At 40.6% G+C, this 23,610-nt stretch overlaps 1 protein-coding gene across 4 annotated transcripts in view; it reads left to right on the top strand.

The window, feature by feature from the left end:
• The window catches only part of MPDZ (multiple PDZ domain crumbs cell polarity complex component), a 204,599-nt gene that overhangs the window by 116,430 nt on the left and 64,559 nt on the right, over positions 1 to 23,610 (top strand). Inside the window, exons 23-33 of one of the 4 annotated variants that reach the window (XM_077249220.1) lie at positions 1,984 to 2,182; positions 4,557 to 4,598; positions 10,048 to 10,152; positions 13,735 to 13,827; positions 13,967 to 14,144; positions 16,051 to 16,161; positions 17,117 to 17,197; positions 17,817 to 17,912; positions 18,794 to 18,865; positions 21,750 to 21,903; positions 23,328 to 23,524. In XM_077249220.1, the coding sequence (XP_077105335.1) occupies positions 1,984 to 2,182; positions 4,557 to 4,598; positions 10,048 to 10,152; positions 13,735 to 13,827; positions 13,967 to 14,144; positions 16,051 to 16,161; positions 17,117 to 17,197; positions 17,817 to 17,912; positions 18,794 to 18,865; positions 21,750 to 21,903; positions 23,328 to 23,524 (1,328 nt within the window). The remainder of the gene's footprint in view (positions 1 to 1,983; positions 2,183 to 4,556; positions 4,599 to 10,047; positions 10,153 to 13,734; positions 13,828 to 13,966; positions 14,145 to 16,050; positions 16,162 to 17,116; positions 17,198 to 17,816; positions 17,913 to 18,793; positions 18,866 to 21,749; positions 21,904 to 23,327; positions 23,525 to 23,610) is intronic. The other 3 variants (XM_077249221.1, XM_077249223.1, XM_077249224.1) reach the window with 3 other exon arrangements.

Raw genomic sequence — 23,610 nt, 5'->3', positions numbered from 1 at the left:
GCACTGGTCAGTCCCCACTGTAAACTAAAGAGAAGAAGGTAGATAAGCAAGGGGGAAGCAACTTATCTTGAGCAGACTCAGAGAGGTAATACCAAACGTCCTCCAAGAGCGCCAGAGAGGAAGTTAGCCGACTGCTATTGCTTCAAGCCTTCACAAGGGTAAATGTGAATATCACCAGCGACTCCCTGAAGCAGACTGGGAGTCTATAAACACCCAGGTCCAGGTAGGTCAATTAGAGGGAGGGAGAGAGGTTGCCTATGGGTCCAAAAGTCAGAAGGATTAAGAAGGCGTCAGCAGTGCCAAACGCAGAGAACTTCTACAGCCAGATGCAGAGCGACTGTCTGTAGCATCTGATACACCCGTGGGCGCATGACATTAGATGCAACCAATTCTGACGTTTTGACTCAGCTCATCACGTTTGCCTTGGTTCATTGCAGTCAGGGTAATAGTAGATGTGGGGTTTTGAACCTCCATGTCTTTTTTTTTTAATAAATTGGTGAACCAGGGAGAGTAAGAGAGTCCTTCCCCGCGTTCCTCCTGCACCTGCCTGTCCCATGAACTTTGTCCACAGATCCACAATGGTTTAATAAAGGACTTCGTTGAAACAGCTCATGGGTGAGTGCTGCATCTTTTCTGCTCTTGCACATTTTTTAGACAATAAGGGAGTTTTTTTTTAAATAAAATAATTTTGTGTGTGTTTTTTTTTTCGTTACTGGGTTAGTAAGGCTACTTTCACATTTGCGTTGTTGGGCGCAGCGTCGGCGACGCAACGCAACCGACAACGCATGTACACAACGCAGCGTTTTGCGACGCATGCGTTGTCATAAGATCCTACAGATCGGGAATTTCGGCGCAGGGAAAACGCTACAAGTAGCGTCCCCTGCGCCCTGTCTTGTGCGTCTATATGACGCATGCGTTGTAAAACGCAGTACAACACATACCGGCGCATGTCCATGCGTCCCCCATGTTAAAGATAGGGACGCATGCGTCGTATGCGTCGACGACGCTGCGCCCAACAACGCAAATGTGAACGTAGCCTAATGGGGGTGTCTGATAGACACCTTTCCATTACTAAAACCACGGCTGGTTTTTCGACAATTCACAGCTGACATTAACCCCAAATACCATTACCCTGATTGCCAACGCACCAGGTCAATCGGGAAGAGCTGGACAAAGCAGCAGAATTGGCGCATCTAATTTGATGTGCCCCTATTTTGGTGTGGCTGTGGTCTGGTATTTTAGGCTGGGAAAGGCTAAAAAACTATGGACCTTTCCAGCCTGTTAATATCAGCCCCCAGCTCTCTGTTTTACTTTTGATGGTTTTCAAAAATAGGGGGACCCTGCATCATTTTTTTTTTTTTATTAGGGTAAACAAGGCTAAACATCCTTTAGAGCCACATGAAAGGCACTATATGGTGCAAATTTATAATATGTAGGGGGATTGTGATATTATTTATCTGCAAGACATCTATCTATTCTGTTTTTCTAAATCTTTCTGTCATCTATCGCTTTTTATTACATTTTTTTCTTGGAGATTTGTGCGTAAAAATCGGACAACATAGGGATGGTCCATGTGCCATCTGATTTTTTTTTTTAATCGAACCCATTCACTTGCATTGGTGGGTCTTGGCCATTTTAAGTGGCCACACGCAGCATGCTGCAATTTTTTTCCCCTCAGCCCAATTAGAGCTGAGGAATGACTCGCAGATGAGCACTGCCTCATTGACTAACATTGGTCAGAGTCCAATGAGATTTTTTCCACGCGTTGCACTCGTCCAATTTATACATTAATTTGAGCGAACCCTAACTATTCTGCTGCTCTTTACAATGCTGTGTCATTACAGAGATATACATTGAGTCTTGGCTGTCAGGAATATGTCATACGTTTTACACATTCATTGATTGTTAAATTAATTTCCAGAATATGTTTGATAAAATAGAGTAATAAATTAATAAAATTCTATTTGCATTTATATTGTATAGGTATGACAGTGAGTGCTGATAAAGACGGCGTTGGTATGATTGTCCGTAGTGTTATAAATGGAGGCTCAATAAGTCGTGATGGTAGAATTCATGTTGGAGACTGCATATTGGCAATCAATAATGAGTCTACTGCAAACCTAACCAATACCCAAGCACGGGCTATGCTGCGAAGACATTCTTTACTGGGACCTGACCTAAGGTAAGGGGCCACAATTTTCGATTATTTTCAATAAACTGCATAGTATTGATTACCTTGGGTCATTTTGTAATGTTGGCATTGTATTTAAATCTCAGTAGTAGTTGCTGATTATTGCGTATAGATGTAGCAGAGCTTAATTTGTCAGATGTAGCAGTGTTGGGTATATTTGGTCCAACTCTTTTGTGATTCTGTGAGAAGTATTTAAAGAGGACCTGTGACTCTGAAAATGCGGTCATACAGGCAGCATGTTATGGAGCAAGAGGAGCTGAGCAGATTGAAATATAATGTAAAAAATACAAGTAATGAAAAAGTACCATTTAGTAGCCATCATCTATGTGACGCACAGGTGATCGAGCGTCAGCACAACACTTATGCCTACCTCGGGATCCTAGTAGGTCAGGAAATTCGCGCAGCTTCTGCACGCGGCCTGAGTGTACTGACATGGACTTGGGTTGCGGGAAGCAATGCGCTCATCTCTAGTTATAATGTTATTGATCGGTAATTACTGTTTTAAAGGGGATGAATCAACAATGTATGTTATCCCAAATGAATTGGACAGAGAATAACTTGTTGATCGCTTGGGGTTTGACCGGTGGGAGAGAGCATCCGCAGTTCTGCTCCTTTGATTATTTATCAGGCAGCTGGAAATTACATTGGCAAAGAGTCACAGAGAATGAATGGAGTTGAAGGGATCATGTTTGACCTCAGCGCCACTGAGATAGGGGATCTAAATAGCCCAGTTCTCTGGATCGATGAAGGTCCAACTGGACAGACCGCCAGCGATCAAGACGTTGTTACCTATCACATTGACAGGGAATAACTTATATGCTTGGTCCAATCTATTTCCAATGTTATTTTTATTACGCGTATGCTCTAAATATAATTGCGATCACATGTGCAATACTTAAAAAAATCCTAAAAAAATTGATCTGTTGGTGAGCCTTGGGGATGGAGTTGAGGAACACTTGATTTTGCTATGTAATTTCCTCTGTGCTGCTGCTTGTTTCTGTGTGCTAAACAAGAATGTAGAGCAGGAATCCCTCTCTGTGTGCTGTGATGTGTATAGGAGACATTATAGCAACTAGTCTTCAGCCACCAGCCCAGAGTAGATTGGAAAAAAGAGATCGAAGCCCTCGACCGAGTAAGTGATGACAGTGAAGGATGCAACTGGTGTAATGGTCGGAAATAGTTGTAGTTACATCTGATTGATTATTCTGAAAAATTACTCAAAAGTAAGGTTACCCTTTAACAATAATTTTGCACTGTACTCGGGTTAAAAATCACCTTTTAGTATGGTCTGAAAATATTAAATAACATTCAGCTCTGCTACATCTGTACATCCTGTGCAAGGCTGAGTTCACATCACATTTGTGATGTACTTTTGGCGCATAATAGCCTAAAGCTCTTGACGCACTTTCTAAATGTGTTCATAAGGATACATTGTCTAACGGAGGCTGAATGAGATGCTTCTTGGCTTTCATCTGGCCAGTACGTAGACTCCTACAAAAAGAATGGCACGCTCTTTTATTCAGTAGAACAAGCGTCTGTGCCAAGTGTGTACTTTTTTTTCCTTTACAATGGGTAACGGGTGCTGCTCTGTCTATTGGAGGCAACCGTTGAATGCATACATATTCCCTGAGGCTAGAAGTGTGATGTGAACAGAGCCTTAAACCTTTTACAAAGTACGTGGCTTAGTTTGTTATATTCTCCTAAATTGTCAGAATTTTCAAGCTATATGGAAAAGGAACATAGCCTTGGATGGCACAGCAACCTTTTTGGGGAACAGAGTAAGAATGAGGAAATATCCAAGATGAACATATTGTGTATTTTTTTTGTTCTGTAAAAGGATGGAATGATTTTGGTTTGACAAGCTTTAAAACAGCTGGTTGGGGTTGCAGGTTTGCGTTGTTTTGCACAGAGAAGCAGCTGTGCGGCCACTCGCAGAATGCATGTCGTCCCACTTCGCAATCCACCTTGCCAGAAGCTTCTGCTATCTGCGCTGTTCTAAGAGCCAGGGCTTTGCATACCGCAGCAGCTGCTTCCAACATCTGCCAGATAATTACCAGTCTGAAATGGAATTCACCTGCCCTCACCTAAAGAATAAATTCCTGATCAAGGGAGAGAGACGGATGGCGCTAACATTTCCTCATCCTTGTTAATAATCACGGCTGTAGACACACAGAATGAGCAGATGCTTTCTGGGGGAGGTGTTGATAAAAGGGAGATGGGATTGATATAGAACAAAAAAATAGACAAAATCAAAAATTGCACATACTTTTAAGTACATATGTGTGCTTCGCGCGGGCAGCGTGGGGCTTTGGCATTTGTTAACACCATTGTAAAAAGATGCTGCATTATATGCTTCCCATTCTAGATCTTCTCCCGCACCCGCTGATGATCAGGCCCCATTTTATGTGTGAGTATCGGTGATCCGAAGGCATGGCTTCCTCTCTTCACCTCACCTTTTCTGACAACTTTCATTCATGTTGCTCTTTCCTGAATTACTTTGTATCTTTTCATGTGCTCATCATCTCTCTTTTAACTCTTAGTATCATTTTTTTAATTACACATGTGAAAAAAAAGAATTCCTTGTGTAATCCAACACTAACCATTTCAGAGTTCATTGTTGGTTTTTTTGCATGCACGATCTTCTTGGTCATGTGAAATTCTCTCGTTTTCGACACCAACTACTATCGTATTTCTCTCTCCTAACCCTTTCCTCCCCGCAATTGACTGTTTTCCTTGAAGAAAGCAGTGACTGCATTCCTTGTCGAGTAGTTGCAGCTGGAAAGAGCTAAACGTGGAGGACCAGGGTAGGAAAGTTGAGGTTTATTTCAGGGAGAAGGTCAGAACACGTGTGCTCTTTTGCAGCCTCATTGTGTTATTTTGTGTTGTTTTTTTTGGCTGTTTTTTTTTTTCTCAATTTCTAAAATTTTGAAATCATTTTATGTCTGTTTTTATTGTTTGGTTACTGTAAACTAAAATGTATTTAACAGTTTTTATTTTTGTTATAGGCTGAAAAGCCTAATTCCTTATATAAATGTGAAATCAGTTATTACTAGGGGTAAGCCAAATATTGCACATCTCCTTCTCCTAGAAAGTGACAAATATGAAACGGTTTTTGGTAGAGACCACATAAGGAGGGCCAACAAAATCTAATTTAACCTCTTTTGACCAAGTGACAAATATGGAGCAATTTGATGGGGTCTGCTACAGTCATAAGTCTCAGTTGGAAGACTTTAGTTGGATAGTCTTGTTCAGCTACATTTCTTAACCAAAAAAAGTAACAGATCTAACAAGAAAAGCTTGTAAGGAAAATATTTCCAAAATAGTGCACATCTCTTTTTTTATTTTCTACCAAAGGGGTGTTCATTTTAAGTGTAGGACATACGTTGTTTGTCTCATTCAGGTACATGCGCATGTGTTCTATTTAACCATAATTGAAATAAAAAAATCAAACTTAAATGATAGCAGTTCATGCATCGTCAGATGAGCATAAGCATAGTACTTTGCATAGTAACAATATAGTTTGTTGTTTAGCATAGTAGTAAATAATTCTGACATTCAGCATAGTTGACTTGATCACTTTCAGCATGGTTGACCTGATCACTTTCAGCATGGTTGACCTAATCTTATATTTCTACATTTTACTTTTTTATTTTAAATGCACATTTTTTTGAAAAGCAAGCTAAAAAACATTGTGAGATCTGATGTCACAGAAAAAGGCTCTACTTATTGAATTACTGGCTAAATACCAGGTAACATCTCCTTGTATTGGTGCATTTTGGCCTATTTCTGTTATATAATTCGAGTCAGTTAAGTTTGTGCTCTTTATTCATTTTAATTCCTTAAAAAGACCCCCATACACATTAGACTATCATCGGCCAAAACCGATGATGGGATAATTTGTATTAAGGGTCTCCAATTTCTGACTGCCAACCCCATTGTTCTCAGGAAGATAAGCTGCTGCCAATGGATTCAGGCACCAATTTTTTCAAGGAGTGTTCCTGTGTATGGAGAATTCGAAAGACAGAACTTCCGGCCAAATATTTGCTCGGCTGACTGTTATCTGTTGTGTATGAGGCCCTTGAAGAGAATCTGTCAGCAGGTTGTTCCTGCCTCTTCAGAGAACAGCCTGATGTAGGCAGAGAGAAGCTGAATCCAACAATGTATCCTGGGTGAAGCCATTCTGACACAATCAGAGTTTTATGATTTAGCAATGCAGCAGAGCTGAGAAACCAAACCTCGCCCACACCAGGCTCTGTATATACAATGTCCTTAGACAGTGAGCTGCTTATCACAGGAGGGGGGGTGTCGGTCTGGCATGCAGGGCTGCTGTGTCCCAGCAATGTTAAGTTCCTGTTGCTAAAACAATCATTGCAAGCAAACAAACAAGAGGCATTGCTGAAATCTGTGTTTTAACCCTTACCTCATGCTGTCCTCAGATTGCATACAAAAACCTGCTGATAGATTCCCTTTAAGAAACAGATTTTAAAAAGGATCTTTCTGAGCATTTGTGAAATTTGATTTTGAGTTGATTTCTAATTATGTCCATCTTTCTTCCATCTTCATGCTCTGTTTTTACTCCATTTAGAAGCTGTATAGTTTTGAACTGCAAAAATCTAGATTGCAAAAATTAATATTAAGATGTTAAATGAATTGTATGAGACCCTAAATTGCTCTTAGAAGTAGGGCCTATTTGTTGTTGCTACTCATTCCCTATTCCCTTTTATAGGTTTGAGTTGCGATATCATAAGATCCGATTAAGGGTCTCTTCACATTGTCTGATTAAAGGGAACCTGTCACCCCCAAAATCGAAGGTGAGCTAAGGCTACGTTCACATTTGCGTTGTTGGGCGCAGCGTCGTCGACACATACCGAGGCACAAGACAGGGCGCAGGGGACGCTACTTGTAGCGTTTTCCCTGCGCCAAAAGTCCCGATCTGTAGGATCTTATGACAACGCATGCGCCGCAAAACGCTGCGTTGTGTACATGCGTTGTTGGTTGCGTCGCCGACGCTGCGCCCAACAACCAAATGTGAACGTAGCCTAAGCCCACTGGCATCAGGGACTTATCTACAGCATTCTGTAATGCTGTAGATAAGCCCCCGATGTATCCTGAAAGATGAGAAAAAGAGGTTAGAATATACTCACCCAGGGGCGTTCCCGCTGCGGTCCGGTCGGATGGGCGTCGCGGTCCGGTCCAGCGCCTCCCATCTTCTTACGATGATGTCCTCTTCTTGTCTTCACGCTGCGGCTCCGGTGCAGGTGTACTTTGTCTGCCCTGTTGAGGGCAGAGCAAAGTACACTGCAGTGCGCAGGCGCTGGGTCTTTCTGACCTTTCCCGGCAGCGTGAAGACAAGAAGAGGACGTCATCGTAAGAAGATGGGAGGCCCCGGACCGGACCGCGACACCCATCGGATCGGACCGCCCGCCCAGGTAAGTATAATCTAACCTCTTTTTCTCATCTTTCAGGTAACATCGGGGGCTTATCTACAGCATTACAGAATGCTGTAGATAAGCCGCTGATGCTGGTGGGCTTAGCTCACCTTCGATTTTGGGGGTGACAGGTTCCCTTTAAATCACATTTTGGGGATTTGCACAAAATTTAGTTAAAACTTTTGCATTTGACGCAACATGTGAGTAACCCTGAAATGGCAACAATTGTGATCCTCAACTGGATCAATGTTGGACTTTCTCTGAACTGGCCACGGTAGCTCACCATGTATCTTCTGTCCCAGAGCTTGGCAAATGTCATGGGAAAATTTGGAAAGCTGCATTATTGTGATTACCCTTCCTTAACAATTCCATGCTACATGTGCTGGAAAATACAAAATGTATTTAGCTCCAAATTGACCACCATGATTTAAGTTGAAGGCCACTGAACAAGATACAATAGTCAAGAAGTCAGTCAATTGTACTTAATAGGAAAATGTGATTAATAAAAACATGTTTTACCATAAAACTATTTAAAATAAGATTAAAATAAGCTAATAAATGGCAGATCATTACTTTTTATGGATTCAGCCAGAATTGATTATTATTAAGCAAAATTCTGAAGGAGAAAAAAGAATTTCCTCCCCTCCTCCTATAGACAACACATTTTGTGTTGAAAGCAAAATCTTGATCATGCATTCATGAGTTGTTTATCTGACTCCTACTCATTGGATGTCAGTCAAAAAACCCAGGTGCCAGGCAATGGATCAAATTCATTTTAGCTGTGATATCGTCATGTTTATTGGCTAATTCCCAAAGCACTTGTGTTGGTAGCCACCAGCTGTGATGCTTGATTAAGGTGCTGGTGGGCTTCATGGTATTTTTATCTCCCTTGATTCAATTTAGTGCATAATGTGAAATCAAATGAAAATTACGTATATTCTTCTGTCAGAGCAACCCTCTTCAGGTCTTTATTAGGGTGAGTGTATTATTGACAATTGGTAACTCATTCCTTGCCATGCAAATCACATAAAACACGCTTTTACCCGAGAAATAGAATAATTCGTTAAGAATGCAGTCATCCAAATGTACACAACAGCACAGTCTAGAAATTCGAAGCCATACATGTTTTCTAGGACATGGATCATTTGCGTCTGATGCTGAGCCTCATGATGCAGATAGCTCCGTAAGCCTCTCAATAACGGATTTAAAGCTTTCGATAATCTCATTTCTACCAGGCAGTGGTCGGCTTCAGGTGACTTGTCTCTGGTTTTGGCTCAAGCAAAGATTTAAAGGGAACCTGTCATTGGACTTTCCCCGCCGTGTCCCAGGTGATTGAAACGTTCCTTGCTATGCACACATGGAGGAGAGACCTGTCAATCACCCGCAGCGGAGCAGGGCTTTTCAAAATGTTTTTTCCATGAAATGCCAGAGTGTTTCAGAATAAAACATGTTTACCTGTGATTGTGCAACCAGACTCTGATTAATGCTGCTCGTTTTTTTTGGCAGCAAGAATCGAATGACAGGTTCCCTTTATCTAGAGTTTGCTGAAAAATGCAACACTTAAAGGGGTTTTCCCATGAACAATGTACATTTTAATGGATAGTTCTTGGAATAATAATAATCTCCATAATTGGATGTGTTAAAATAATGTCCCTGTGCCGAGAATCTTATAAATGTGCCCCTGCTGTGTAGGGTGTATTATTCGAACACACTCTGTTAGCACCCGAGATAACACCTTATCAGAGCATGTTCGCTCATCACATCTATATATTGGTCTTTTACCCATTTTGCACCATTTTAGAGCAAAAAAGGTGAACAAGTAGAAAATAGGCTTCAGAATAGACACAACGTAGTATTTTTGTATGCACTGTATAGTCCTCGTTTCTATCTTCTAGGTAATGCTTTGTTTTTGAAGCATAAATCGGCTGCAGGTCTCTTGAACCAAACAAAACAACCTCATTGGCATTCACGAGGCAATAGAGTTCAGGTCTGGAGGCCCGAGACATGTCTGGATTTTCCAGCTTGTACTTGAACCATGAAACCCTGACTCGTGAAGCTGGCCTAATGTAATGTTATATGTCATAACCCTGTGCTAATGACCGCTCAGTCGTGTTCTGTATTCACATGCATGTGCTGGTTTTGTCACAGTCTGGTTGCTACAATTTTTTATGCTTTTTTTCTTCTTTTTTTTTTTTCAACGAGTGCAGTAAGTATATTTAATCGTAATTTAATGCAAATAACAAATGCCAATTCAGGAACAGAAATGCTTGCTAGACTAAAGCATATGTCAGTGGTGTTCCATTTATTTATACTCTTATACTGCCCATGTACTTGTAAGTTAACCAACACTGTGTGTTCATCCACTACTTATAATATACCTAATAACCTGGTAGCATTAATGTTCATTGCTGGACATTTCTCTTATAGCATTACATATGTTCCAATTGAGAATTTGGAAGACTTTCGGGCAAGTATGGGGCAGCTGAGTGAAGCATCTGTGATAGTAGATCCATTTCCTGTACAGAGCAACAGGTAAGCGCTATGTGTACATGCTGTGTATATGTGTAATGTATATACTCCTTAACATTGAAATTGCAATATCCCGAATTAAGTAATGTACTGGCACACTGAAAGCACTTTGGCACACGAATCATCAAGATCCACTGCTGGCAGCTCCCTTTGTAATTGCCAACCATAGATATCTAAGATGTTCTTTATGGGAAACAAGTCCGGAGACGCTGTAAGCGATGATAGAACGTTTAGACTATGCAACATGATCACAGCAACATGTGACCTGGTGTTTTCATGTTAAAAATAGACCCTGGGACGCCTTCATTGGTTGATATTGCAAAGGAAGCCGTCAGCAGCAAATCTTGATGATTTGTGTGCCCAAGAACATTTAGCATGATAGAACATTCCTCAAACAATCAATATCTCATTAATAGCGTCTGTGTGTATTTCTGTGCTTGGCGCCCATAGCCAATACTGAAAAAATCTAGATGTTTTTAAAATTTTGTTGTCGATTTTCTTCATTAGCATAAATTGATTTCCATAATTTCTCGACTTTTTCATATTGATATTTCTATACTAATGTTGTTAATAATTTTAAAATTTGGATTAATTGGACTTTTTTGGAAGCGGCAATTTATAACTTTATTATTTTATTATTTTTATTTTTTTGTGGCAAAAGGGGTGTTGTTCAAATGTTTCGGTTTTTAAAATGTTATATATTTATATACTAGATGGTAGCCCGATTCTAACGCATCGGGTATTCTAGAATATGTATGTAGTTTATTTATGAAGATTTTAGAATAATACATTGAATACACTGATTGTTCGCAGCCGGCCACGTAGTATATAGCACAGCCACGTAGTATATAACAGCCCACGTAGTAAATAGCACAGCCACGTAGTAAATAGCACAGCCACGTAGTAAATAGCACAGCCACGTAGTATATTGCACAGCCACGTAGTATATAGCACAGCCCACGGAGTATATAGTGCAGCCACGTAGTATATAACACAGCCCACGGAGTATATAGCACAGCCACGTAGTATATAGCACAGCCCACGGAGTGTATAACAGCCCACATAGCATATAACACAGCCACATAGTATATAACAGCCCACGCACGCAGTATATAACACAGGCCACATAGTGTATAACACAGGCGACGTGTATAACACAGGCCACGTAGTGTATAACACAGCCCACGTAGTGTATAGCACAGCCCACGTAGTGTATAGTACAGCCCACGTAGTATATAGCACAGCCCACGTAGTATATAGCACAGCCACATAGTATATTGCACAGCCCACGTAGTATATTGCACAGCCCACGTAGTATATTGCACAGGCCACGCAGTACATTGCACAGCCCACGTAGTATATTGCACAGCCCACCTAGTATATTACCCAGCCCACGTATATTGCACAGCCACGTAGTATATTGCACAGCCCACGTAGAATATAGCACAGCCCACGTAGTATATTGCCCAGCCCACGTAGTATATTGCACAGCCCACGTAGTATATTGCCCAGCCCATGTAGTATATTGCACAGCCCACGTAGTATATTGCACAGCCCATGTAGTATATTGCACAGCCCATGTAGTATATTGCACAGCCCACGTAGTATATAGCAATGTGGGCATCATATCCCTGTTAGAAAAAATAATTAAAATAAAAAATAGTTATATACTCACCTTCCGTTGGCATCCGGATCCAGGCGAAGCAGTTACTGACGCTCCTCGCGCGCTCCGGTCTCAAGAGTGCATTGCGGTATCGCGAGATCGCTATGCATGGAGTGGTCACCGGAGCGTCGCGAGGAGCGGGAAAGGCATCGGAAGGTGAGTATATGATGATTGTTTATTTTTTTATTATTTTTAACATTAGATCATTTTACTATTGATGCTGCATAGGCAGCATCAATAGTAAAAAGTTGGTCACACAGGGTTAATAGCAGTGTTAACGGAGTGCGTTACACCGCGGCATAACGCGGTCCGTTAGCACTGCCATTAACCCTGTGTGATCGCTAACTGGAGGGGAGTATGGAGCGGGCACTGACTGCGGGGAGTAAGGAGCGGCCATTTTGCCGCCGGACTGTGCCCATCGCTGATTGGTCGTGGCTGTTTTGCCGTGACCAATCAGCGACTTGGGATTTCCGTGACAGACAGATAGAAAGACAGACAGACGGAAGTGACCCTTAGACAATTATATAGTAGATATATTTTTTTATTTATTCTAAAGTCCTCTCTGGGGACGGTCTCCTATGATGCCAAGCCTTTGTCTGGGCTTCAAATGAGTACAAGCATGATAGCCATGTGGGCCTCCAGCTGAAATAGCTACCCATCAACACCCTAGGATTGTATGGAAGGGAGGAGAAGAGGGGATGCCATCAGTGTCTGGAACAGCACACCCCCAGGACAACGCTCATTAAATGCTATCTGTGACTATCAGCAGCATTTAAGAAGTTAACAGCAGTGTTTAGAGTCTAATAAGGATATTGTGCAGGTTCAGCTGATAAGCTCACCCCATACACAAAACATGTTACATACATGTATGCCACACATCAGGAAGGGGTTAAAATGTGTTTGAATTAACTTTAATTGGCAGAGTTATTGGAAATCTTGGTTACTGTACTGGTGGCTTGGGTTTGAATCTAACTAAGATCCAAGGGGTAATGTTTCTCCTTGTGGAGAGTGATATGCCAAGCCTGGCATGTCAATGCGAAGAGGCTTTTATGTCTTGCAATGCTTCTTTGTGAAATTTAATATGAAAATTGCCTCTTCTGAGTGGAAGAGGACTAGAACTCCAGTGCCACCTCATGGATGATTCAGTCCTAAAAGTCAGTGTTGACCTTTTAACAAGCCTTGTCACATGACTTAGGATAAAGCCCAGCTTTTGGCTTTCTGGTTTGGCTTTTATCCTAAGTCATGTGGTAAGGCTCGTTAAAGGGTTGATATTGACTTTTTAGGATTGCTACTTCCAATAGGTGGCACTAGAGTTCTAGTCCTCTTCCTCGCGGAAGAGACAATTTGCATAATCTAATCAGGGTAACATCTTCAAGGAGATTGTATGTTCTCGTTACCTGTTTGTTTGTATAAATAATTGGCGAATCTTTGACCTGTCCAACTAGAATATGGAAACGATGCATACTAGAACTTCAGTATATGCTAAAAGTCAGTATTTTTGGCCAAAGAGCATTAGTCGTATCACTTTTGCACAGATGCCCTTTGATCCGAATAGTGCAACTTTTTGAAACCATAAAAACTGGCAGAGTTTATGAATTCCATCTCTCCTCCCCAGTGTGCCTGTATGCATGCCTATTATATAAGGAACCTAGATAGTGAGCCTCATGGGCACAGTGAGCGTTGTGTAGAGTTCCCAGACATACTAATGCTATATAAATAATAGGTTGTGAAAATATGGAATGGAATGCAACATCTGAAATGTCATAGTGAGTTGCACCAGTTTAGCTGTTTCCTCTGCTTGTGTCTCTGGTGCAGAGAGTTGTGTGCACTTTGAGAAGATCAGAACACCACCAAAGGGGAACAGCCACTGACCCTTACATTTGGTGATCATTAGAAGTCTCCACATTTATTTCTTTTTATAGTGATGGTCCAGAGCTGCCTGAGCGTGAAGAAGGGGAAGGGGAGGAAAGTGAACTGGAGCACGCTGCATTTAACAACTGGAACAATCCAAGAAGGTTTGCCCAAATGTGTTTTACTCTATACCACAGAAACTGAATGAATGCCTAGAACATCTTTGCCCAATAATTCAAAGTACTACTATGTGCCTGTGTTATATTCATGAGCTAATTTCTGTCCTTTATCTATATCCTCCAGGGTAGAGCTTTGGAGAGAGCCTGGGAAATCACTGGGGATCAGCATTGTTGGTGGCAGAGGCATGGGGAGCCGTTTAAGCAATGGGGAAGTAATGAGAGGAATCTTCATTAAACATATTCTAGAGGACAGTCCGGCTGGGAAGAATGGAACACTGAAAACCGGAGATAGGATTGTGGAGGTACAAATGGACAACTCTTTGACGACAGCTTTGGCCATTGTTCTCCTTCCTGCAGAAATATTACATTTGACTATTAAGTTGAAGTCTACACTTTTCTCCTTGTAGAGTTTACTTGTAATACAGTTGCACTTCTAGTCTCAGGGTGCTGAATTTGGAAAGTGATGGATATATAGAATTACGGTCTGATTACACCGACCCACTGGTGGCACGATACAGCCGCTGATCAGTAAATGTTATTGGCGGTCATTTAACTTCCTGTTTTCACAAGCCAAAGTAACCGGTGCGTACTGAGTGACCTATACTCGATTGTCCGATTCTTCAGTGCGCATAGGCTGCCTTTGTTCTCGGCAGCATGAGTCCTGTTTGCACAGGATGATACGCCGCCGAGAATGATGATCCTTTATCCTGCTTAAAAAATCCTTTCATTCGATGGCCAAGCATTTTGCTCGTTTATCAGATGATTGAGATCCTATTTACATGGCAAGAAAATCGAGTGATGGGTGTTTTTAAGAACATTCTTTCACAATTATCTTTAAGAGGTAACGTTTCTCCTTGCTGAGAGTGTCATTGTAAGGAGGCTTATTCACCGTGCAATGCTCCTCTGGGAAAGTAAATAAACAAATTGCCTCTTCAAAGAGTAATAGGACTAGATCTTTATTGTGGCACCTTTTGAAAGCAGTGATCCCACAAGTCACTCTTGACCCTTTAACGAGACTTGCAATGTGATTTAGGATAAAAGCCAAATCAAAATCTTAATTTGCAGACATGGTATTTTGGAGTATTGCCTCTCGACAGTGGAAAGTATGAGATCAGATTTGGCTAGGTGAGAGGCTCTGGACTGAGGTCTAAGGGGTAACGTTTATCCTTGTGGAGAGTGACATTCGTGCCCTCGCATGCCATTGTAAGGAGGCTTATACACCGTGAAATGCTCCTCTGGGAAATTAAAGTGACTTGTAGGATCACTGCTACCGATGCGTGGCGCTATAGAGTTTTAGTCCTCTTTCTCTTGAACAGGCAGTTTGCATATTTAATGCCCCTTTATGCTCACTATAAATGTGTAAGTGTTAAACAAACTTTCTAGTCTCTGGTGCCTTCTCTTGAAGGCACTGTAAGATATTAACTTGGATTGTTTTATTTACAAAATTAATAAGTACTAGGGATTGTCCCAGTGAAGCTTGGAGACATAAACTGAGACAACAGTGTGCTGGAGAAAGTTAAGAATGAACGAATTTGGTACATTTTTTGGCTTCCGAGCGCACGCGCACCGCAAGGAATGTCGCCGATTAGAATACTTTCCTGTTGAGGAACCACTCCCCCTCGTAGATAAGCTCCACCCAATTTTAAAAAGTGTAAAAACACCAAAAGAAGTTACATTTTGCTCAGCCATAAGTTGCCTCGAATTTGACACAATTTGAAGCAGTTTTACATCTGACTAATCTGATTAAGTCTTTTGGGCTCAGTGAGTAGGACTTGCCACAGGGTTGTGGATTTTCCCTCAACTAGACTACTATCTTCAATCTTGACTGTCTCTCTCTGTTTGCTTTAATGAGTCCACTATCAGCCTTAAGCCTCAGATTAACTTTGGAGACCCTGGTTGTGGCTTGTGATCCTTGCAGTAAAGCCATTTAGAACATCACTTACAACATAAAGCTGTCGTACCAAGGCTTTTTGCACAATAAAGCCTATTACTGACATCTATTTATAACACTTCTCTAATGCTTACATGCATCAGCGCAGTAGCCACAGGAGGAGACTTTTTCCCTTTTTTTTTTTTACTTTTTACAGCTTTTAGCGTTATCTTTTAGCACAAATCCCAAGGGTAATGCAGGAGATCTCCTAAACTATTGCATTTACCCAACTTTTTTTTTATTATCTTTCCCTGTAAAAAAAAAAATGGTGTTTTTAGGTGGATGGTATTGATCTGAGAGATGCCAGTCATGAGCAGGCAGTGGAAGCCATAAGAAGAGCTGGAAATCCTGTTGTCTTTCTGGTTCAGAGTATCGTCAACAGACCCCGGGTGAGTACATGAAAAGCTTGCTTATAGGTGGTGGCTTATGTAGAAGACCTCATTCAGACATCCTAGATTTTTCTGGCACGTAAAAACACGGACCCTTGTTCTTCAGTGTTTTGCATCAGATTTTAATCAGTATTTGGTCAGTATGTCAGTTTTACCATCAGTTTCATCAGTGATTTTCAGTGATGAAAATAAATACGTTACAAAGCTTCTTCTATACACTGTAATGTTAATCACGGACCACTCCGATACAATCCGTGTGATGTCTGTGATTTTTACGGACTCATAGACTGTTGGGGTCAAAACTGGACATGTTGCCATTATTTTTTGAAGACCACTCAGGCTACAAAAAAAAATGGACATGTGAACAGCCCAAACGATTATATTGGGTTCGTATTCTGGACACATGCCGGTAAGGAAATTGGCAGTAGAAAATAACCGGATCTTCAGGACTGACATCTACTGCCTTTAAAATTATGCTGCGGATTTACACTTCTATGCAGATTATTAGTCTTTGTAGTGCAGAGAATCTACAGCATTTCCGCCATGAAATCTGCATAATTCAGTATCGGTCTTGCCTTTCTCTGCGGATAGTTCTTTGTGGACGTACAGTATTCTGATACTGATATATGGACTTGCATACATAAATTGCCCCTCCATTTCTTAATTGTTACATGGAGTTCATTCCAACTTTTCCAATTTTTAGCGCTTTTTCATGATCGTTGGGAACCACATAAATAGAGGCTACTGTGATGTCTACAGTGCATGTTTCTGATCAGCTCTGTGCTGTAGTCATATTTTACTATAGCATTCAAATAGAATTTCCTGTAAAATATATCCTGATCACTAACCAATATAAGCAAACACTTTTGATACCTTTCTTGTTGTAACTTGAACCTCCAATAACTGTAACCAGCCTTCCAATAATTGTTTCTGTTTCCCTAATTTTCTCCTGTAGCCTGAGTCTTTGTATTGCTCATCTGCCTCTGCTTTCAGGGGTCAGTCACATACTAACCCCTTCTCTCACAACTCACCGAAGGTAAATATTCCGCTTGCTTGCCTTTCGCTTCGCTTGCTAGTCTAATCATTCTTTTGGAGGGTAGACTCATTGAGGGAGATTTGAGACCAGATGCATTCAAATTACTCCCACCCTACACCCCACCACCATTAAACACACACTTTCCCCCAACATCTGGATTTACTCATTCTCTTAAATTTTAGGCCCCCCTATCAGATTCCTATATAGACCTAACTATTGACTGGATGTTGTGGTTTTTAAATCATTATATTCTTACAATTTGGGGTATTGCTAGTCAGGGATCAATGTGACCATTCTACCAATAAAAGGCTCCTAAATTCTTAGGCCACATTTGTAGAGTTGCTAGTACTTTTTTTCCCCGATATATCAGCTCATAAATAATAAGGGTGCAGGACTCTAATGGTAATATGTGTGATTTTATTTGTGAAAAATAGAATTCAGTAGGACAATTGATTAAAGGAGTTGCCTCACTTACCACAATGTTGGCTTCCAACCAATGTTCCCTCTCTGACCATCATTGACTTTAGTGAGACAGCCCCTTTCTGAGCTGGTAGTTTTTTTTTTTTTTGCTTTTGATTTACTAGTAATAATATTGTTTTGTTATTTTTGTTTTTTTTAGAAGCAAAGCTTGCCTTTACAGAGCACCTTTGGTACTAAACCTCTCTTCAGATGCACTAACCCATTTGCTGATTCCTCCCAGTTCACCACTAACAAGGTTGGATCTTTTTTACTAGTGTGCCTGTTCTCCAGATTTGCACTTCCTGTCTAGTTTTACTTATTAGTATGCAATAACTGGTGTGATATTTGGATGCATATATATGAACAATGTGTTGGAGAACCATACAGAAATCGTTTTCTGAAAAGTAATGCTTAATGGCCACATTCCATTCTGGTCTATGGGGGATAAATTATACAAATTCAGTCCGTGTCCAAAAGCATCTGGGCCAAACTGCGGAATTATCAAGGACTGAAAGTACATGGTTAACATAGAAAATAATATTTTAGTTGATCTCTTATAATAGTTTTGTATAGTTTTTATTTAATATGGCCTGGAAAACCTATCTACCACACCCAATCCCTCAGTGGCTCACTGGGTCTCCTGTTTGGTCACTTTGGCACGTCCGTATTGGTACTGTGAAAAGTATATCCCGACTGTGCCAAGTAGTCAACTGCCATTGCCATGTAATAATCCATGAGCTTAAAGGACATATTTTATTGTATTATTATATACTGAGCACTTTCTGGAGACCCAGTGAGCCGACGTGTAGACATGTCAAGGAGACCCTGCAATAAGTATATATCAACGGTAATTTATTTTGTATTTGTCACCCCTACCTCTGTGTTTATGAATCAGAAAATCTCTAAATTTTATTTTCATTAATCCTAGTGGCTTTTCCTCTTGTCATCACCCTAAAAATAAAAGGTCCTGTACCCCCCCCCCCATTTTAAGTGTCTCATACCCCTCTAAATGCTAAGTATACTTAGTATGTGATGAACCGTTAAACAGTGACACCAAGTACACAATTTTGTATAATCTGTATATTTTCTAAGGTTGCACTTGTTGTCATTTAAGACTCTATTCTCTTGTCACTGTAGGCTACAATGAATCCGGTTAGAATTGCTTTCCGTTGTTCCCCAACTAACCCCTTTGCTCCCACGCCATTTAAGGTTTGTCTTAGTGCTGACATTTAGTAACTGGCCATACTTTTCCATTGTTAGTGTGAACTTGTTTGTGGTCCATATATGATGTGATGTGTCCTTTTTAGTTTGTGAAGCTCTTGTTGACTGTCCAATGGAAAGTATGAGATACCTACTGTGTCCTTCATTGTTTTATGTTCATCCATGGAGCATGACCATCAAGTGGTGGTTGTTTTGTATATTGGATGTACTTTTGCATGAATATCTAAAGGTGGTCATACATATTAGACTAAAGTTGGCCAAACCCTCTGATTTTCTTTGGGACCAACTAATTATCTAATAGCTTTCGGCAGATGACAAGGAGAAGAGCTATTAGGCATGTTGAATTTCAATATACCTAATCCTTTATTCTTAAGGAAGGTAAGCTGCCAATAAAGGTGTCTGACAGCAACTTATTCTCCTCTTTCCATTATGAACATATGAACACTTTGCAGAACTGAGCGTGCATATGTGTAGGGAGGTTGGGAGGACTATCTGTTGGCTGAACAAGTGTTCAACCAAGAGGTTTTGAAAGTGTTTGGCCACCTTTAATGCTAGTTTTACTATCGAAATGTAGTGCATGTATGTTTTTGTTTTCATGCTAATATCCTTGTATTGAGCAATATGACTTCTATCACTCCTGCCTTTTGGATAGGATTAAGTTGTACCTGTTCTTAACATGGCTGTTGAGATGGAACCGATATGCCGTTAAGACCTGGGTGTAACAGGCTGTTCATTGGAGATCTCAGGTCCTCCTGACTGACGCCATAAGCTCATGTACCTGGAAAGAATAATGTGCAAAGTGCCCCAAGAAGGCAGAAATCTTGAACCAGCTGATATGTGTAAAAAAACAAAACAAAAAAACAACGTTCATGCTCACTCGCATGTGTTTTAGCCTACCTTAGCTAAACTTTGATATGAGAAATGTTTATCTGCCATGTGTTTTGCTGAGCTGCCTAAGCAAGGCAACTTTTTGTTTCTTTAGTGTACAATGTGTGTTCTCTTCACCTCTTTGTTCAGCCACTTGGATTTCTCTTGCTTTAATGCCCTTATGAGAATTCCTCATTGTCATCCTGGGGGATATTGTTCGGCTATCAGGTACAGCTCTGGCAAAAATTAAGAGACCACCACATCAAAACCCTGTCATGGGCAGCCCAATCTCCAGACCTGAGCCCCATTGAAAACCTCTGGAATGTAATGAAGAGGATGATAGATAGTCACAAGCCATCAAACAAAGAAGAACTGCTTACATTTTTTGCACCACAAGCAGCGTGAAAGACTGGTGGAAAGCATGCCAAGACGCATGACAGCTGTGATTAAAAATCATGGTTATTCCACAAAATATTGATTTCTGAACTCTTCCTGAGTTAAAACATTAGTATTGTTGTTTATAAATGATTACGAACTTGTTTTCTTTGCATTATTTGAGGTCTGAAAGCACTGTTTTTTTTTCTTTATTTTAACCATTTTTCTTTGTCAGAAACAAAATACAAAATGTATTGCTTGGAACTTCGGAGACATGTTGTCAGAAGTTTATACAGTAGAATAAAAGAACAATTTACATTTTACTCAAAAATATACCTATAAAGAGAAAAATCAGACAAACTGAACATTTTGCAGTGGTCTCTTAATTTTTGCCAGAGCTGTAGTATTTTGATCTTCAGACGATGACTGAACGAACAACAAAACACAGACCGGTTTACCATAAGACCTAGTATATGGTAACCATCTGTCTCTGACTTTTGTGGGGCCTCCACCTTTTGGGGAGGTTGTTTGACAGAGATAAAATGAACATATACCCTACTATAAGTAAGTGATAAGCAATAGTGCATATAGATAACATAGGGTACTTAGTAAATACTGTTTTTGATCAAATAAAAAAAGTGAAAGCCATCCCACCAGCGCCAAGGTGTACCCAGTCGGGACAGTCCTAACCGCTAGTATTGAAACCTTACCCTGTGTCATAGTACCGTCAATGTGAGTGAGAGCCGAGCAGGATCGGGACAGACTGTGGACATCCATCTGTTTGGATATATAACGTCACCAATGTAATAGTACAGCTTAAAAGGTTCCAGCTCCATTAAACATCAAGGCAAGAACTCATGTAGCGCCTTGCTCTTTTGGAGGCGGTGAATGATAGGACACTTCTTAGTGAGCTCTTTTGTGTGTAATATCATGCTTTTCGTTGTGGTACTTTGACAGCAGCACAATTTCAGGCTTTCAAGAAAAAACGATTTACTGGTGCAGGTTGATCAAACATTTTGAAGATCTGATTTTGGCTAAGCATGGGGCAAGATTTCTTTTTCTAGAAAATTCTTGTAGCTTTTTCCCTGTAGTTTACCCAAGACAGACTTTGAAAACTACGGTTACTCCTGATGGATGATGAGGCTTGTCCACGTTCCTGATTACTAGAAGTCCAGCAATACGTGAGGAGCTTTGGGATCTGTCACATCACAGATCAGACTACAGATGTTTAGAACCAGATTCTGACTTACAAATGTCACATGGCACATCTTGGCATCAATGATTTTTATTAGGGGGGTCGGAGAAGGGGATACATCTGATCTGGCAAACAGTGGGAACCCCAGCTTTCAGGAATTTTAAAATGGAGTTTCTGAAGAATGTCTCGGTGGCTTACTGTGCAATACATAAAGTGGGGGAAATAAGTATTTGATCCCTTGCTGATTTTGTAAGTTTGCCCACTGACAAAGACATGAACAGTCTATAATTTTAACATTGAGAGACAGAATATCAAAAATCAAATCCAGAAAATCACATTGTATAAATTACAAATTAAGGAATTGCATTCTTTAGCTATATGTATATTATTTTTAGCAACTTTACCTAATGATTGTTTTTTTTTTTTTTTTTGAAGGCTTCTAGTAATTCTGACTCAGACTCGGAAAAAACAACTTTTTCCAATCTTATTACTGCACCGGTGACCTCAATGATTTCAGACAGTGCTCAGCCAGGCACTGCCACATTTAGCGGTGATCCCGAAAAAGAGGATGAGTTTGGCTACTGTTGGCGTAAGTACAATAGCACTTAAGGCTAGTTCAATGTGCCACTTTAAAAGATGCAAACTTCAGATGATGATGTAGAGATATGTGTCTTATAGGGGATTTCTGGGAGTTAATGACAAGAGTAAGGGGAGTTATTAAATAAAGAAATAGAACATTAAAACTCTTTTACCTGTTGAATCTCCCGCTGCCCCAAGGCCATCTCTCCAGTGATCCCCTCTGATCCTGTAGTGATGGAGTCCTGCCTGTTAGTCACCTGTCTGATGACAGGACATCATTACTGCAGGACCACCACTTCCTTACTCTGGGCTAGATTATATAAAATCAAGGAAAACCCTTTTAAACTGTCTATTGTTTCAAAGAGTTTTGCATATATCCATAGTGCAGGCGAATATAAGACATTTATGAGTAAAATCTGCTTTTTTTCTGCATTTATGAGCCACTTGTCTCCCTGCCTCAGCTACTCCAATAGGTGTCCTAAAGACGTTGTGTGCTTGTACTCTTAAAAGGGATCTATCACCAGGTTTTCACTACACCGTCTGATAGCAGCATGATGTAAGGATAGAGACCCTGATTCCAGTGTTGTCACTTACTAGGCTGCTTGCTGTGATTTTGATATAATCACTGTTTCATCTGCTGCAGATCTACCACTTCATTGAATGCTGAGCTCTGTATAACCCCGCCCACACCACTGATTGGTGACTTTCCTTGTGCACTGATCATAGGCAGAAGGCTGCCAATCAGTGGTGGGGGCGGAGTTATGCAGAGCTCATGAATATGGAGGACTACATGGCACATTTTCTAGTCCTATAGCGATAATCTCTTGCTGATAAAACAGTGATTTTATCAAAACTACAGCAAGCAGCACAGGAAGTGATACATTGCTGGAATCAGGGTCTCTGTCTCTAAATTATGCTGCTCTCAGATTAGGTGATAAAAGCCTGGTGATAGATTTCCTTGAAATAAACCCCTTTATGTCAGCTTTATAAGGTACCATTTTTCCATCACTATGTATTTTTTCATTAGGATAACGTTTTATCATGGAGGTTAAGAATTGATGGTAAGTATGAATATTCCAGTCAGGGAATATTGATACCCTTTTTCGTTTTCTTTTTTTTATTCTTCTGATTTTTACCGAAACAACTATCACATTTTCCCTCCACAAACACCGAGGTTTTGCTTGAATGTTGCCTTCTAGCTTCCTAATTGGGTGAATCCTGTGTCCGCTCACAAATCACGGATATAACTGGGTTACGGTATATAAAGATAGCACTTTTGAGCCTCTCTCTATGGTAAAATGGTGGTAATAATGTGTTGTTGTTGCTAGGGGACCTCTGCACGTTTTTCTCCCAATTTTGCTGCAAAGAGCTAATTACTCATGTCTGTTCTTAGTATGATGGACTTGTTAATTAGTGCTTCTTCCTCCCATTTAGGAAAGATATCACAGCGGTATGGAAACCTGCCAGGAGAGTTGCATATGATAGAGTTGGAGAAAGGGAAGACTGGATTGGGCCTGAGCCTTGCTGGAAACAAAGACCGATCACGAATGAGCGTCTTCATCGTGGGGATTGATCCAAATGGAGCAGCTGGCAAAGATGGCCGGTTGCAGATTGCCGATGAGTTATTAGAGGCAAGTATATGTCAATAAGCCGCCAGTGAATACATCCATTGTAATCGTAAATGGAGAGTCGGAATTCTATTTAGCAGCCGATGGAG

The sequence above is a fragment of the Ranitomeya variabilis genome, chromosome 1 (genome assembly GCF_051348905.1).
Source record: "Ranitomeya variabilis isolate aRanVar5 chromosome 1, aRanVar5.hap1, whole genome shotgun sequence".
NCBI lineage: Eukaryota > Metazoa > Chordata > Amphibia > Anura > Dendrobatidae > Ranitomeya > Ranitomeya variabilis.
Note: the sequence above shows the minus strand (reverse complement) of the source record. Positions and strands in the feature narration are given on the sequence as shown.